This window comes from Penicillium daleae, assembly GCF_028827525.1.
Source record: "Penicillium daleae strain IBT 16125 chromosome Unknown utg000001l_segment0_segment0, whole genome shotgun sequence".
Lineage (NCBI taxonomy): Eukaryota > Fungi > Ascomycota > Eurotiomycetes > Eurotiales > Aspergillaceae > Penicillium > Penicillium daleae.
The window spans coordinates 2,702,671-2,716,885 of record NW_026623149.1 but is presented as its reverse complement, the minus strand read 5'-3'; the positions used below and the strand labels follow the sequence as shown (position 1 = coordinate 2,716,885).

General features: G+C 50.2%; 3 protein-coding genes across 3 annotated transcripts; all 3 read left to right on the top strand.

Moving 5' to 3' along the window:
• Nucleotides 1–958: 958 nt before the first annotated feature.
• N7458_000876 (DNA-dependent ATPase RAD26) lies at nucleotides 959–4,537 on the top strand (the record flags this gene model as incomplete). Its single annotated transcript, XM_056904270.1, has 3 exons — nucleotides 959–1,066; nucleotides 1,126–1,199; nucleotides 1,264–4,537. The coding sequence occupies 3 exons, from the start codon at nucleotides 959–961 to the stop codon at nucleotides 4,535–4,537; spliced, it is 3,456 nt and encodes a 1,151-aa protein (XP_056772037.1).
• A 1,249-nt stretch (nucleotides 4,538–5,786) lies between these two features.
• Nucleotides 5,787–6,397, top strand: N7458_000875 (uncharacterized protein; the record flags this gene model as incomplete). Its single annotated transcript, XM_056904269.1, has 2 exons — nucleotides 5,787–6,180; nucleotides 6,279–6,397. The coding sequence occupies 2 exons, from the start codon at nucleotides 5,787–5,789 to the stop codon at nucleotides 6,395–6,397; spliced, it is 513 nt and encodes a 170-aa protein (XP_056772036.1).
• Nucleotides 6,398–7,332: 935 nt separating this feature from the next.
• N7458_000874 (Zn(II)2Cys6 transcription factor) lies at nucleotides 7,333–9,538 on the top strand (the record flags this gene model as incomplete). Its single annotated transcript, XM_056904268.1, has 7 exons — nucleotides 7,333–7,421; nucleotides 7,473–7,532; nucleotides 7,847–7,908; nucleotides 7,969–8,045; nucleotides 8,206–8,427; nucleotides 8,493–8,608; nucleotides 8,662–9,538. The coding sequence occupies 7 exons, from the start codon at nucleotides 7,333–7,335 to the stop codon at nucleotides 9,536–9,538; spliced, it is 1,503 nt and encodes a 500-aa protein (XP_056772035.1).
• Between the last annotated feature and the right edge of the window lie 4,677 nt (nucleotides 9,539–14,215).

The window sequence follows — 14,215 nt, the reverse complement described above, 5'->3', positions numbered from 1 at the left end:
CAATCCGACCTCTACGTCAGGCGGCTGGCAGATTTCCTTTTGTGGCGAGTGCAGGGAGGACACGCAGAATTGGTCAATTACTGATAAACTGTCGGTAGACCGATACAGTATAGATATAGGTAGGTCATACCTGATGCCTTATGCTCCGGCTTGCATGATGGACAGTGGCCGTTCAAATAGTCAAAGTCACCTAGAGACCGTGGAAAAAGGCCCAGCTAAATATGCTTTGACTGTCTTTCATTATGCAATCTTTCTAGACGGCTTAGGCAAATTCCTCAACTTAATTTTCAAATCTTGACTGATGACATAGGGGAGGCAAGGAACCCCACTGTAGATATCTCCGAGTGGAGGATAGTCGAGGCCCAATCTGGGGTAGTGCCAAAGGTCTTTCTTATGATATTGGACCAACAACATAGGTGGATGCTCGTCTGAGAGTATCCTCTTCCTCAAAAAGGTGTGGTAGTTGCTGATATTATTTATATAGTAAGGTTGCTACCTGACTCTATCTTAGTCGCTCAGTCACCCTCTGCCAATACGTCACCTGATCTTTAATTAGTTAATAACTTGATATGATCAAGTCATCTTAATCATGGGTTTAAATCCACGGGTAGCTCTAGATACCGATTTATATGGTATTAGTACCTGGCAATACGCGATAGGAAGTGCGCATGAGGGAAAATTCAAAATGCCGTCTGTGGGATTCGACCCTGAAGAACGCAGAGAACCGCGGACCCTCGGCGTGCGGCTCCTGCAGGCGGTCAGCCGAATCTGCCGGTTGTTGCCTCATCGCGATAACGAATTGTCAAGGCTGCGATTGCCCATATTTCACACGCCTCATGCTCGAGGTAGTCACCATGTTTGCCTGGGCCCCGACTTGATTGCCTACCTCGTCACTCTCATTTAACTGACCCCAATCCATTCTCTTTCCTCCCTTCCCTCAAGACCTCCCACTCGCAAGATGGCCTCGCCAAATTCCACCAACGCTGCCTCGGAGGCAAGCCGTCTGCAGGAACTGAATGCAGACGTGCGCAACCAGGACGACCTCGAACGGGATATCACTCGTCAGGTAGATTGACACCAGCTCTCAAGTCATATTGAGTCTCAGCCTCACTTACACTTGGATAGGCCGATAAGTTCCTCGCTGAAAAGGCCGAGGAAAACGATACGAAGAGACTGGAGAAGGCGCTGAACGACAAAGAGTAAGCTCTCGTCATGTCTGTTTGCTGCTCTATGTGAGATTAAGCGTGCTGATTTTCATCTCAGCAAGGTCGATCGGCAGATTCGACAGGCCAAAGACCGCCTGGCCAAGCACGTCGGAGCCGTCAGCCGCCACCGGGTCGAGAATGAACTCCGAAACCTCGAGGCCCGCCGATCGGGACTGGTCAACGACATCAAGGACATCCAGAAACGGATCGATGATCGACGGGAGGCCCAGGAGAAGGCAGAGGGCAGTCATGGCCCCGGCCGGCTGCCGAACGAGTCCCGGCGGGACTACCTCCTGCGAACGGGAAAGATCACTCCGTTCGAGCTCATGAGCCAGGCCGGCCCAGATGGCTCCCTGTCAACTCTCCAGGATGCCCTCGTCGACGCCGAAGACCAGCAGCAAGAGGAGGAAGAGCGCGAGAAAGCTCGCCACGACCCGGCCGCCTCTCACCGAAACCTTCTCCGCCCGGAGCTCGACTTTGACGAAACCAGTGAGAGTGCAGAGAGCCGCGGCAGCAAGCGGAGGAAGCTGGAAAGCCCTTCTGCAAAGAAGAGTCCGAAAGCTGCGCGGGCTCGCTCGCCCACCTCGCCCGAAGTCGACTCCGAGGCTAGTTACGTCGCCTCGGAGGGCAGCGTGTCATCCGAGGATGAAGAGTTCATGCCAGACACCGTAGCCGAGCTGACGACACGAAAGCGCAAGCAGGGCAAGGCAGAGTCTGAGCTCGAGGACCTCAGCGGTGTTGACGATGGCAACGAGAAGATCTACCAGACCCGCCTTCAGAACTGGATCAGTCGACGCAGTGCCGCTCGCAAGCGTGCCCAGGGTACACCCATCAAGGAGGAAGAGGGCGAGGCCGAGGCCGAGGATGAGTGGCTGAAGCCGCATCCCACAGAGCCAGACTTGGACCTCCAGAATGGCCTCTACGTGCCGGGTGATATCGGCAAATACCTCTTTTCCTACCAGCGAACCGGCGTTCAGTGGCTCTGGGAGCTGCATCAGCAGTCGGTTGGTGGGATCATTGGCGACGAGATGGGACTCGGCAAGACGATTCAGGCCATCGCCTACCTTGCATCGTTGCACCACAGCAACATGTACACCAAGCCGGCGATCGTTGTATGCCCTGCGACTCTCATGAAACAATGGGTCAACGAGTTCCACCGTTGGTGGCCTCCCTTTCGAGTTTCGATCCTGCACTCTTCTGGCAGTGGCATGATGAATGTGGGAAGGGAAAGCAGTCGTGAGATGGCCCTGACGTCAGAGTTGATGGGTAGCTCGCACTCTCGACACTTGTCTGCTGGCCAAAAGGCCGCAAAGAAGATCATCAAGCGTGTCGTGGAGGAAGGACATGTCCTGGTGACCACTTACTCCGGTCTGCAGTCATATGCGGATGCTCTCGTCGATGTCGAATGGGGGTGTGCCATTTTGGATGAAGGCCATAAGATCCGCAACCCGGATGCTGGCATCACCTTTAGTTGCAAGGAGCTGCGGACTCCTCACCGCATTATCTTGTCGGGAACTCCTATGCAGAACAGTCTGACTGATCTGTGGTCGCTCTTCGACTTTGTCTTCCCCATGCGTCTCGGCACTCTGGTCACCTTCAAAAGTCAATTTGAAATTCCCATTCGCCAAGGGGGATACGCGTCGGCCACCAATTTGCAGGTCCAAACTGCCGCAAAGTGTGCAGCGACCTTGAAGGATGCCATCAGTCCATACCTTCTTCAGCGGTACAAGGCGGATGTCACGTCCGACCTTCCCCAGAAGACCGAACAGGTCATTTTCTGCAAGCTGACCCGGGAGCAGCGCAATGTCTACAAGCGATTCCTTGGCTCCGATGACATGGCTTCTATCATCCGTGGAAGAAGGAATTCTTTGTTCGGCATTGATATTCTTCGAAAGATCTGCAACCACCCAGACTTGGTAGATCGCCAGCTACGGGCTCATGAGCCTGACTACGGCAACAGTGACCGTTCAGGCAAGATGCAGGTCTTGAAGGGACTTTTGGAGGTGTGGAAGGACACGGGACACAAGACCTTGCTGTTTGCCCAGACTCGACAGATGCTGGACATCATTCAGAAGTTTATTGTGTCGTTGGGTGGATTTAACTTTCGTCGCATGGACGGCAATACTCCGATCAAGGACCGTCAGACCATGGTGGATGACTTCAACAAGGATCCCGATCTCCACGTCTTCCTCCTTACCACTCGCGTGGGTGGTATCGGCGTAAATTTGACTGGCGCCGACCGAGTCATCATCTACGATCCTGATTGGAATCCATCGACGGATATGCAAGCCCGCGAACGAGCATGGCGCCTCGGTCAAAAGCGGGACGTTACGATCTTCCGCCTTATGATGAAGGGCACCATTGAAGAAAAGATCTATCACCGCCAGATCTTTAAGCAATTCTTGACCAACAAGATTACTCGTGACCCCCAACAGCGCGAGGGCTTCCAGGCGAGTGATCTGTATGATCTGTTCTCCTTGACAGAAGAGAATGACAAGGAGCTGGAGACTACAAAGCTGTTCAAGAATGCAGATGTCACCTACCAAGAGGAAGACACGACTACTCCACCTTCCAAGAAACGTGGCCTGGGTACCAAGTCCAAGTCGCAGACCCCGAATCTCGATGGTGAAGATATCAGCACCGTCCAAGGCGTTGCCAACATCGAAGAATTTACCAACGAGGGCGACGACCAGGATGGGTCGAAGAACAACCCCAAGACCGCCGAAGACCGCATCATGCATGGCATCTTCGCCCGCTCCGGCGTGCATGCTGCACTTGAGCATGACCATATTGTCAATGGCAAGCGCACCATTCGTGCTGATCCGAAACTGATTGAGGCGGAAGCTAGCCGCGTGGCCGCCGAAGCTGCGCGCGAGCTGCGACGCGCTGAAGAAGTGGCCCGGAATACGCCTATCGGCCTGCCTACCTGGACTGGCTCCTTCGGTATGGGAGGCCGCACCGACCTCGGCGGCGCTAGCTCGTCAGCACGGCCGGCCGCTCGAGGCCCTTCATCTTCGACCCTGCTGTCCAATCTCAACCCTGGTGCATCGGCAGCGAGCTCCCGTACCCCTACTCCACAGGGCTCGGAGGCTCCCAACCGGATGCCGCGTGGCAAGGACTTTTTACCGCTGATCCGGGACTTTTTGCTTTCTCGCCGCGGCCCGGTGTTCACGCAGGTGATTGTCGATCAATTCAATCACTACTGTAACAATCCGCAGCGTGTGGCCGAGTTCCAGGAGATGTTGAAGACTGTGGCTCGTCTGGATAGAGACCGTGGTGGGCGCGGACGATGGACATTGAAGCCGGAGTTTGCGAAGAAACCGGCGGAATAGAAGTGTGAGAGACACAGTCAGAGTCGTCTACATTAGCAGGAGTTATGATGGCGCTGTCCATGAAGATGGCATTGTGTACGATAAGGAGGTTATGACGCAACGAGAACCATGACCTTATGACAGAGAAGTCACTAATAACATGACCAAAATTTTCATTATCATCCCCTTAGCTCTATCTTGGGCTCATATAGAACTCTAACATACCTTGCCCAGTGCCTCAGCAGTCCACCGTCACCCTGCGAGGCACCCGATACTGTTCTATACTCTAAGCATCAGCCACCCCGAGCGACAAGAGAATATCCGGACATTCCGGGCCCTCCACGACGGGATCTATCGTGTAATATTCGTTCTCGTGTCATAAACATGTGAAGTACCTCCATATTTGGGTTCTGTCGGAGAGTACGGAAGCTTGTCCCTCCTTCCTGGATCTGCGATACTACGTCTAGATGGATTGTGACCTTCTTGGTCCGAGTCATGTTGCGGATGGAGTGCCTGATCGAGTATCCACACCCGAAAGTGAATAGTAATAGGCATCATCTACCTATCCCGTTATACATCGTAGGTGACTCCTCCCTGTATGCTATTATTTTTCCTTACTGAAGATCATCCAGGCTATCCTGTTTACACGGCCCAAAGGAAACCGAACCGTGGGTAGATGGATGGTGGTCAGGGGCACGTCCATAGATGGGTAATGAGTACCCTTATGAATGATGTTCGAGTCCGTTTCAGGATTTCCCGAATTCTGGAGATAAAAGAATCACCCCGTCTGTCCTAGAAACCCGACCAAGCCTAACAAAAAAAAAAGATAGGCCCGAGCCTGGGATCCTGATTCCCAACTGCCGCCTGAGACGACCCACCATATAGTACACAATGGGAGGTTGGGTGATTTCCGACGTCCACCTCGACTCCGCTGATCTGCAGGAATCCTGGGACCACAATTACCCCCCATTTGCCACTTGCAGTGCCACAATGAAGATCAGGGATTACATGCGGGTGGACCAGATCAACGATACACAAGAAGTCTCGCCTTCGGCAGGCCCGGTATAACTACTTTACCAGGCTGGCTGGTGGAAAAATAAAGGCGTCACGAGCCCGTCATCCAACAGCGATCTTCTCTATGTTAGATCCTCATTGTTTATTTATTCATTCCCTCTATAACCGTGTCTCAAGTTTTTCTACTTTAACTGCCTCCCCAACTCAACAACCTCTCAAACAACCATACGACCACACCCCCAAAAACACACACAAAATGAACCTCCTCCCCATCCTCCCCCTCATCCTCCCATTCTTCCCCTCCACAACCGCCGCCCCAGTTACCACACCTTTCAACCTAGTAACCTTCAGCCCCAACACCGCCCACGACAACCTTTACCTCTCCACCCAATCCACAGGTCCCCTAAACAGTAACCCCGTCTTCCGCGACCCCGCCAACGCCGCAACATTCTCCCTCGCCAACACAACCGTGCACTACGAGGCGCCGAATAAGGCACCCTGGGCGCTGGCGCTGGTCAATGGCGATGTTGTCCAGGGAAATGTGGAGGTTAGCGTGAGTCCGAGTGCGGCGAGTGCGGTTAGTACTGGGTTTGAGATTGCGGAGGATGGGCGGTTGGGGGTTGATAGTTCCAGGTGGGGTGGGTGGTTGGGTAAGTCTTTTTATTCTTTTTTATTAACTTCTTGATATGGATACATGATTGAAGTGATAGGGGAGAGATTGGCTAACTTGAATGGATTGTTTTTTAAGTTTGTCCTGGGCAGGGTACGTCGCTGCTGGAGCTATTTTATCAAGACACCACTGCGGGGAGTGTAGTGCCGAATGGGTGTGATCAGGTCCAGTTGAATGCTGTCTTTAAGAGTTCGTAGATGGTACTTGGATTTGGGCTTGGAGAATCTGGTAATTTATGATTTGTTTTTAATGTGTTGGGTTAGAGGGGATATTGGGTTTAATTTTTAACTACTGTGTTTTTATGTGAGCGCATTGACTGGTTGAAGTATCAATGTTGACTCGTATGTGATAGACGAGAGGTCAATTTTAATTCATATCTCATATACTCAACCTGAGTATGCATCTAATTTGCCTTTACGTAATGCTCTGTTTATCAAAGGCCAAGAGTAAGGATAAATGTAATTATGAGTCGGAGATGTTGTTGCCTTGCTGAAAAGTTCGGCTCATCGTTTCCCGGCTGGAGTTGCACGTGATGGCACTAATGCAGGGTGCCCGGGAATTGATTGGCTCTCGGTTGCTCCTCAACTCTACAGGATCGTTACCAGCGCGAGCTGAGTGAGACGGCTATCACCGAATTCACACTCAGCCGCATGTGTATAGATACAAGAACATCCCGAACCTGGCACCTCTACCCTATCAAGCTGAGAAGATGGGTCCAACGACTGGAAATTGGGACTTGGATGTTTTCTCCGGGACGTTGAGCTGCTTTTCGAGCCATTGATGATAAGCGAGGAGTGCTAAGCCTTAGTCTGCAAGATTGAAACCGGACCCTTGGCGGGCACCTCCTCAGCTCTGCGAGTCAGTCTTCATCCACATTCCACTACTCTGCAGGAACGACGCTTGTGACAAAAGGTTGTTATTCCTTCGACGACCTGATCCTCTCCTGCAGAGTTCCCGACAGTGGTCCTAATTCCCTTGGTTTGCCCTGGAGATGCCTACTCAACGAACCAGCTATCTTTGATCCTCGACCGGGCCTGTACCTCTTTCCATCCGAGGCTGTTCCCACAACTACTGCACATTGCGGCTGGAACTACTTTCGGAAAATAAACTCGCCCCTCTTTCGTCATAAAGGATGCGGTGCGCACCGGGTGCGTGTGTCCCATGCGCCCAGAAGAAGCGCAAATGTGATCGCCTTCTACCCGTGTGCTCGCGCTGCAGCAGGTACGCCTACCCGCTTCGAGAATCTGACAGTTCTCTGACATTAACTTCCAGTGTCCGGACAAATGAATTCTGTCGGTACAAAGATGTGCCCCAGCCCATTGACCTAGTACGGTGAGCCTCGTCCCCCTCCGCACTGTTGCCAACACGCGTGCTTTCAAGCTGTCACTCGTCTAGCTCGAACATGAGCTAATGAGTTTGTCGTCGCGCGTGGTAGGCCAGTTTTAGCGTGGCAGCCGCCCAAGGCTGAGATGGCCTGCGGACAGTGTCGGAGTCAGAAACGAGCCTGCAATCGGGGGTTGCCCTCATGCACACGCTGCGAATCGTAAGGCTGAACCGCTTCTAATTATCATTCCGATATCATTCCTAGGATATGACGAGGCTTTGTTTTCTTTTTTGAACATGTAATGCTAATACACGTACGACAGACAGTCTAAAGTATGTGTCTACGACACTATTCCGGCGCACAAGGGTACAGCCAAGTCGCCTTGTAAGCCTTCCAGCCCTCTAGTATTAATTCCGTGGCAAACTGAATTATAATCCGATTTAGACCAAATATCCAATGTTGTGAGAGCCAAGGCACATCTGCGAACCCTCTACGGGCCGGAAATCCGGACTATCTACCCGGTACGGGATTCAAAGTACCTTCCAGGCTTAATCCATCATTGTTGGACTTTCCCTCCCCCAATCTTTAGAATACCAACCTAATCCCTGGTATCTAGTTTTCTCGGTCCTTATAATACCGGCCACGACTGCTCTGCCGAACAGCCTTTCGAGACATACACAGTCATACTGGATGCTTTGTGCTCTGGGCGACCCGTGCCTCTTCCACGCGACCATCTTCGCCGCGTCGGCGCACATGGACGGATTACTCGGCATTGCTAATAACCCACGCACAATCTACCACCAGCTCCAAGCAGTCAGACTGCTTCGTGAGAGACTAACGCAACCGGAGTTTCGTGTCAATTATGAAACAATAGGGGCAGTCCTGGGGTTAGGCTTCTTCGATGTATGCTTACCCTCTCTCTTTCCTTACAATATTTGTCTTGTTACATAGTTAACTTGATACCACAGATAGTCATTGGAAACGTCGATGGCTTCCGGGCGCACAATCAGGGCCTCATTCAGCTGTTGACGAGGAAGCATGACCAAGGACCGGAGACTGAGGCGTTGATGGGCCTGGCTAACATGTGAGCAAATATTTATATTGAAATCTCGTTCGCAATCCACTGACTCTTCACAGGACACACTTTACCCTCTCAATGGTCTCACATACCGATGCCCTCTTCCTCCCCCACTCGACGATATCACGCGACGGAAGTGTCCATCCCGTCCATCCTCTGTCGGGGATCTCCCCCTCGACCCTTCTCAGCCGAGTCCTCGCGCGCGCTGCTGCCCGCACCGATACCTTCGCGCCACCAGTGTTGACCCCGGAGACCGTGCTCGACCTCATCAGCACAGCACGCGTAGTGACCCAACAAGACACGAAAACCCCTCTCCACGAATCCCTCACTGACACAACAGCAGCAGCAGCAGAAACGATACTAACTCTCGGCGCTGACGCTCTACGACGCGCATCTTTCTTCCCTTCACTGGGGAATAAATGCACAACGGCTCAAAACATGAATAAATGCGTTCAGCTGGCCGCGAAAATCTGCCGCAATCTCCTCCTGCGCACTGCACGAACCGAAGCAAGCACATCCCTACCACCAACAAAAATGACGAAGACAAGTAGAACAACAAAGGTAATAACACCAATAATAACAACAAGAATACCTACTTCCTCTACCACAAGACCCCATCTCCTGCACGATGACATCTCGCTCCTAAAAGCCACGCTCCCGAAAATCGACTTCATCTCGTGGTTGCAGCACGCGCCGGAGGCATATGTCTGGGTGTGCTTCACAGCCGCAGCCTCCGCGGCAGCAGCTTCCCGCAGAGAAGGGGAGAGAAGTGGTGAGGGTGACAATGACGACTGGACGTCGTTTATCCTTACGCCCATGCCGGTGATTACGGCGACAGACTCGGCAGAGCTTCGTCTGATGCGGGAGGGGTGGGCGTATGTGAGGTGGTTGCGGGGGAAGTGTGAAGCGGGTGTTGAACTGGAAACCACGGATTAGGGGGTTTTGTGAGGTGTATTTTGGGTGTGCCTTGAAAACGACTAAGCACGGAGTTTAGAATACAGTTTATGGGGCATAAATTTATGTATTATTCAAGCTATATCTCTAACCAACCAGTCTGATGATCGTAGAGAACCAAGGCCTTCCTTCGGCCGCGTCTAACGCTACAGGTATACTGGGCCGGAGAAAGTCTTGGTCGGAGGCGTCGAGTATATATTGACTGCCAGAAGGAGTCCCCCGGGGTTGTTACGCGGTACCTGCTGGTCACTGAGAGTAAGTGCGGACGGGAGGTAAATACCTTACTCTTACTATAACCTGGATAATCGCCATGGTTGCCGCGACTAGACGGAAGAAGAGCTTTACAAACATTCATAGCATATAGTTTAGTTTGATGGTCAATCTAGCACATACGACCATAGGGTGTGGAGAACAGGGCTTCCCGTCCGCTCAGCCGTACTTAAGCCACACGCCGGCCAGTTAGTAGTATGGTGGGTGACCACATGCGAATCCTGGCTGTTGTATGTTTTGTTTTTGGACTTTATTTCAACCGCTTTACTCTTCAGCCGCTTCAGGCCCCTGAAGCGCTGACGTGGACTCCTCGGCTAAACTTTCCTTCCGTCCTGCCCGCGTCTCAGGTTTATGTTTACTTTTTGGGAGGAATCATTGGGCAGGATTGTCTAATCTGCTGCGAATTGCGCCTTGGCATCTGCACTTCGCCACTTTTCAATCATTCGGCCTGAAGTCACTGTTATTTCAATATCTGTAAAAGGGGTTGAGGTTGCTGAGGTAGATCAGCCCGAAGAATAGTCTTGGCCAAAAGGGGGGCCCCTAAAGAGTTTGTCGAATTGGGGCGTAAGGTGGCTACTATGGCCGTCAAGAATTAGAAGGCGAAACCGGCCGCGCACACGCGAATTGGTTGATTGGATAAAAAGCTTCTGTAGCTAACGTAGGCTAATTATTATATCGGTTGTCTAACCGTTATCAGAGACCTTGAATCGCCAGTCTTGTGGTAGGTTTTGGAATCAGTCCACCATGGCCCTGTTGCCCATGAAGATTATGTATGGCGGTAGCGAATAGCCATCTGCGCAAATTGCTTCGACAGCATTAACCCATCCGCGATTTCCTGGCGATAGGAGACGTCTCCGACCGCAGAATTCCGCTCTCGTTACTACCTTCTGCGAGGACATTAGGCCCATTGCAAAGCCTGTCTCATCAAAGTTGTAGATATCCTCCGCTTATATCCCGTTCTCGTCAATTACGCTTTGTACGGTTGCAAACCAGGCTCGCAGGGCTTTTGGGTCTTCTTTTAATGCGCGTTGGAAATCGTATCATATATAAAAGCGTGTCCGAAGCTCATCGCGTCGTTGAACACATTTTGATGGCCAATTCTTGCCAGCGGTAGGCGGAGGTTAGCTGCGCGCAGCCAGGAGGATATTAGTCATCTCTCCTACAGTAGCCGGCCTATGGGCTGCTCCACGCGTATCCATAGAGAGTATTCATTCAGTAAGCGAATCCTCTCCTAATTGGGTCAGTTTATGACCAGCTGGGCGTTTATCAACGCGTGAGGTTAGGCCGTTAACGCGTCCATTAGTGTAGGGTACATCGTATAGCTTGGCTGCTGCGCGAATAGATTTGATGCGGCCATTTTGAAGATCATCAAGGGCTAATAAATCTTGCCCTCTTGATCGGCTAATTTCTGCGGAGATTCAGAGCGAATTGGTGGTATGGTAGTTGGTTGAAGTAGGTAGGTATGTAGCAGGATACGATTTTGGATAGGATGATCGGGACGGCTGGAGATCAGGACAACTGGGAATTACGTCAGTCAACTAACGTAAGTTAATTCCTGATCACCCGGCCGTCCCGATCACCCCAAAACACCATACTAAATGCGATTTTTCAGGTACTAATATATCGACAACAAGAAGATACTATCACTGAATTTTTAGTATCCTATGATTTCCATATATATGAAATACTTTAGTATAACTAGTATATTCAGAAAATAATTATTTACCTGCGTTACCAAAAATACGCTCCGATCGAGCATTATGAATATATATCTCTATGTTATCATGTCCCAAAATATTTATCGAGCTAATAAATATACATAGTATAAAATATTTAATACTAAGATACCCTAAGACCATATAATTAGCCTTAAGTGTTGAAATATGAAGTTATGAAAAATCGCATTTAGTATGGTGTTTTAGGGTGATCGGGAATTACGTTAACGAGTTAGTTAGTTAGTTAACTAGTTAATTAGAGCATTCCAGACAGACTACTTGATTGGGTCGCCGCGGGGCGGCCATTTGCTCGCGCCTATTGGCCAAGGTCCTCGCGCTAGCCACAGTAGTATTAGTGTTCTATTACTCATCAATTGTCCAACATCCAAGGAGAAACGTTCATGGTGACGATTACTGGTTCGTTAGAACCATAAACCAGTATGTTCTGGATAACCTCGTTAACAGGTTAGATTGGTGTTCGAAAGATCCAGACCAGCCCATTTAGAAGACTAATAGCCTTCCACGAACACGTGGATCGACAGACTCGGAAGCGGCGAGAAACAATCAGCTTTAAGCCAGGCGCCCCACTGATCCTTTGAAGGATCCCTAGTAAAGTATGGATGGCTGTTGCTCGATTTGTTTGCTATTTCCACTTGCCAACCACCAATCCTCTCATTTTCGATGCGGCTCTCTTTCCCACAGTATTGACGTTCGCATCGGATGCAGTGGGCGATGAGGACAGCTTACGCCGTGACACTCTTTGGGATACCGTTTACTGATAAATTCTTGGTGCTTAACCCCCTTAGCCCAAATGTATTAATTTGCTGGATCAAAGAAGAAAGAGATTACTGTATTTAAGCATAACGGTCGATGTCAAATGCAACCATCCATCCTTCATGCAAGGGTCTCAGTGAGATTATCGTATATACCTCTTCTGAGACTGACATATCACAGCTATACTACGATAGTATTCTTATACTGCCGTAGTGCCTATCCTACTTTCTGTTGGGTCACTCGATCTGACTCCTTAACCTTGATAGGAAACTAAGCATTTTACCATCTGGACCTCGTATCATTATTTACTTTGCCTTTGAAGTACAGCAAACACTTCCAAATTGTCTTTGCCTCGATCCTTTCAACCAACTGGGAAGCACTGGGCCATGAAAAACGCCTTTTAAGTACAAAAAAATCGCGTTTCAACAGTGTAATACCAATTTACCAAGATAGAAAAGAAGTACCAATCCATCTCAAGATTTCCCCAGCGGCGATCATGCTTTTACTATGAAGCCATAGATATTGTTCGACGCATTTATCTCGCCCTCGCCCATAATGGTGCGATACACTCTGCTGCAACTGCCTTGCACATTAAAGAGCTGGACGGTGCTAGCTCCCTGAGTGCCTTGCCAGCTGATCTGCGCGCCTCGCGGAATGAACACGGTTTTGCAGCGCTGTGGGGTCGATCCTGTCCATGTTTGTGATCCAGCTTGAAGCGTCCAGCCGGAAGCTGCACTGAGAGTTGCGAAATAGAGGGCCCAAATTGGCAACTTCATATTCACGGTGGGTGGACTAGAAGTGAAAGTGTTCGTATGAGAACGCAGTCTTTTACCCGGTAGGTTTGGCTTACAGCAGCGGGTGTGGATGATAGAGTTGCCCAAGACTGTAGACAGGAAGCAGTGTAAAATAGATTTAAGTTCTCCAAAAGTCACTCGCATCTCCGATCTTATTTAAACCCGGATGTCTCGGAATCACTCTGTCGTCTGACGAAGAGCTGTCGAAATCTAGCGCAATCAATTCAGGATATTGTATGCGATGCCGAGTACTGGTTAGACGAACGAGGAGGTTCCAGCCTCATCGATGGACTCTAGGAGAGCCATGGCTTAATAGTACGACTCCACAAAACCATGGTTTACCTATCACAGGGATTGAGCAGCAAAGTAATCTTTCCAGAATCATTACCCAGGCCAATCATATTCGACTATCCGGGAAAGGCAATAACACTGACGGCCAAAGAGATTAAATGGGATGGTCTCGATTCGGAAGAAGACTAATAAGGTCAAGACGAAAGGATCGCGCCAGCCACAGCGTCTAGGAACTCAATAGTGACGTCATCAGACTTTAAAAGAAGAGAAGCCCTGTCATCCGAAGCGACGTGCTATACAGAGTACGCTTTACAAAGATGTTATCCACGAAATACTAGTTTATCTAGTTCAGATTCGGTGTATGGCGAGAGCGCGTTCCTGGAAGATGAGTGTTCCTGGGGTCGGACGTGGTTTGGGTTGTCATCGTGCGTTGACGGAATTTGTTTAACTCAAAAGCCGGGATCTAACTGACCCTCTATCGACCGTCGTCTCCTTTTACTGTATTGACTTTCCTAGAATATTGTGCCTAGGATGGGACAGATACCATGGATCCGGGTACATATTGCCCCAAAGCGCTCATTCATCATATCTTTCTGCAAGTATCACGGCAAGAAGTGACTGGCAACTTGGAAGAATTGGCCTATAGACATGCATACAATTGGATAGAAAAACTGGTGCGTAGAAATACTTCCGGACGGGAGGTGAGTACCCGCTAGAAGTTCGGCAAGCTGCACGTCGTCTTAACAAAGGATCTGACTGGGATCTCTGTATTCAATACTTAGTCGACCTTCTGGATACGGTAAGTTATTTTGGTA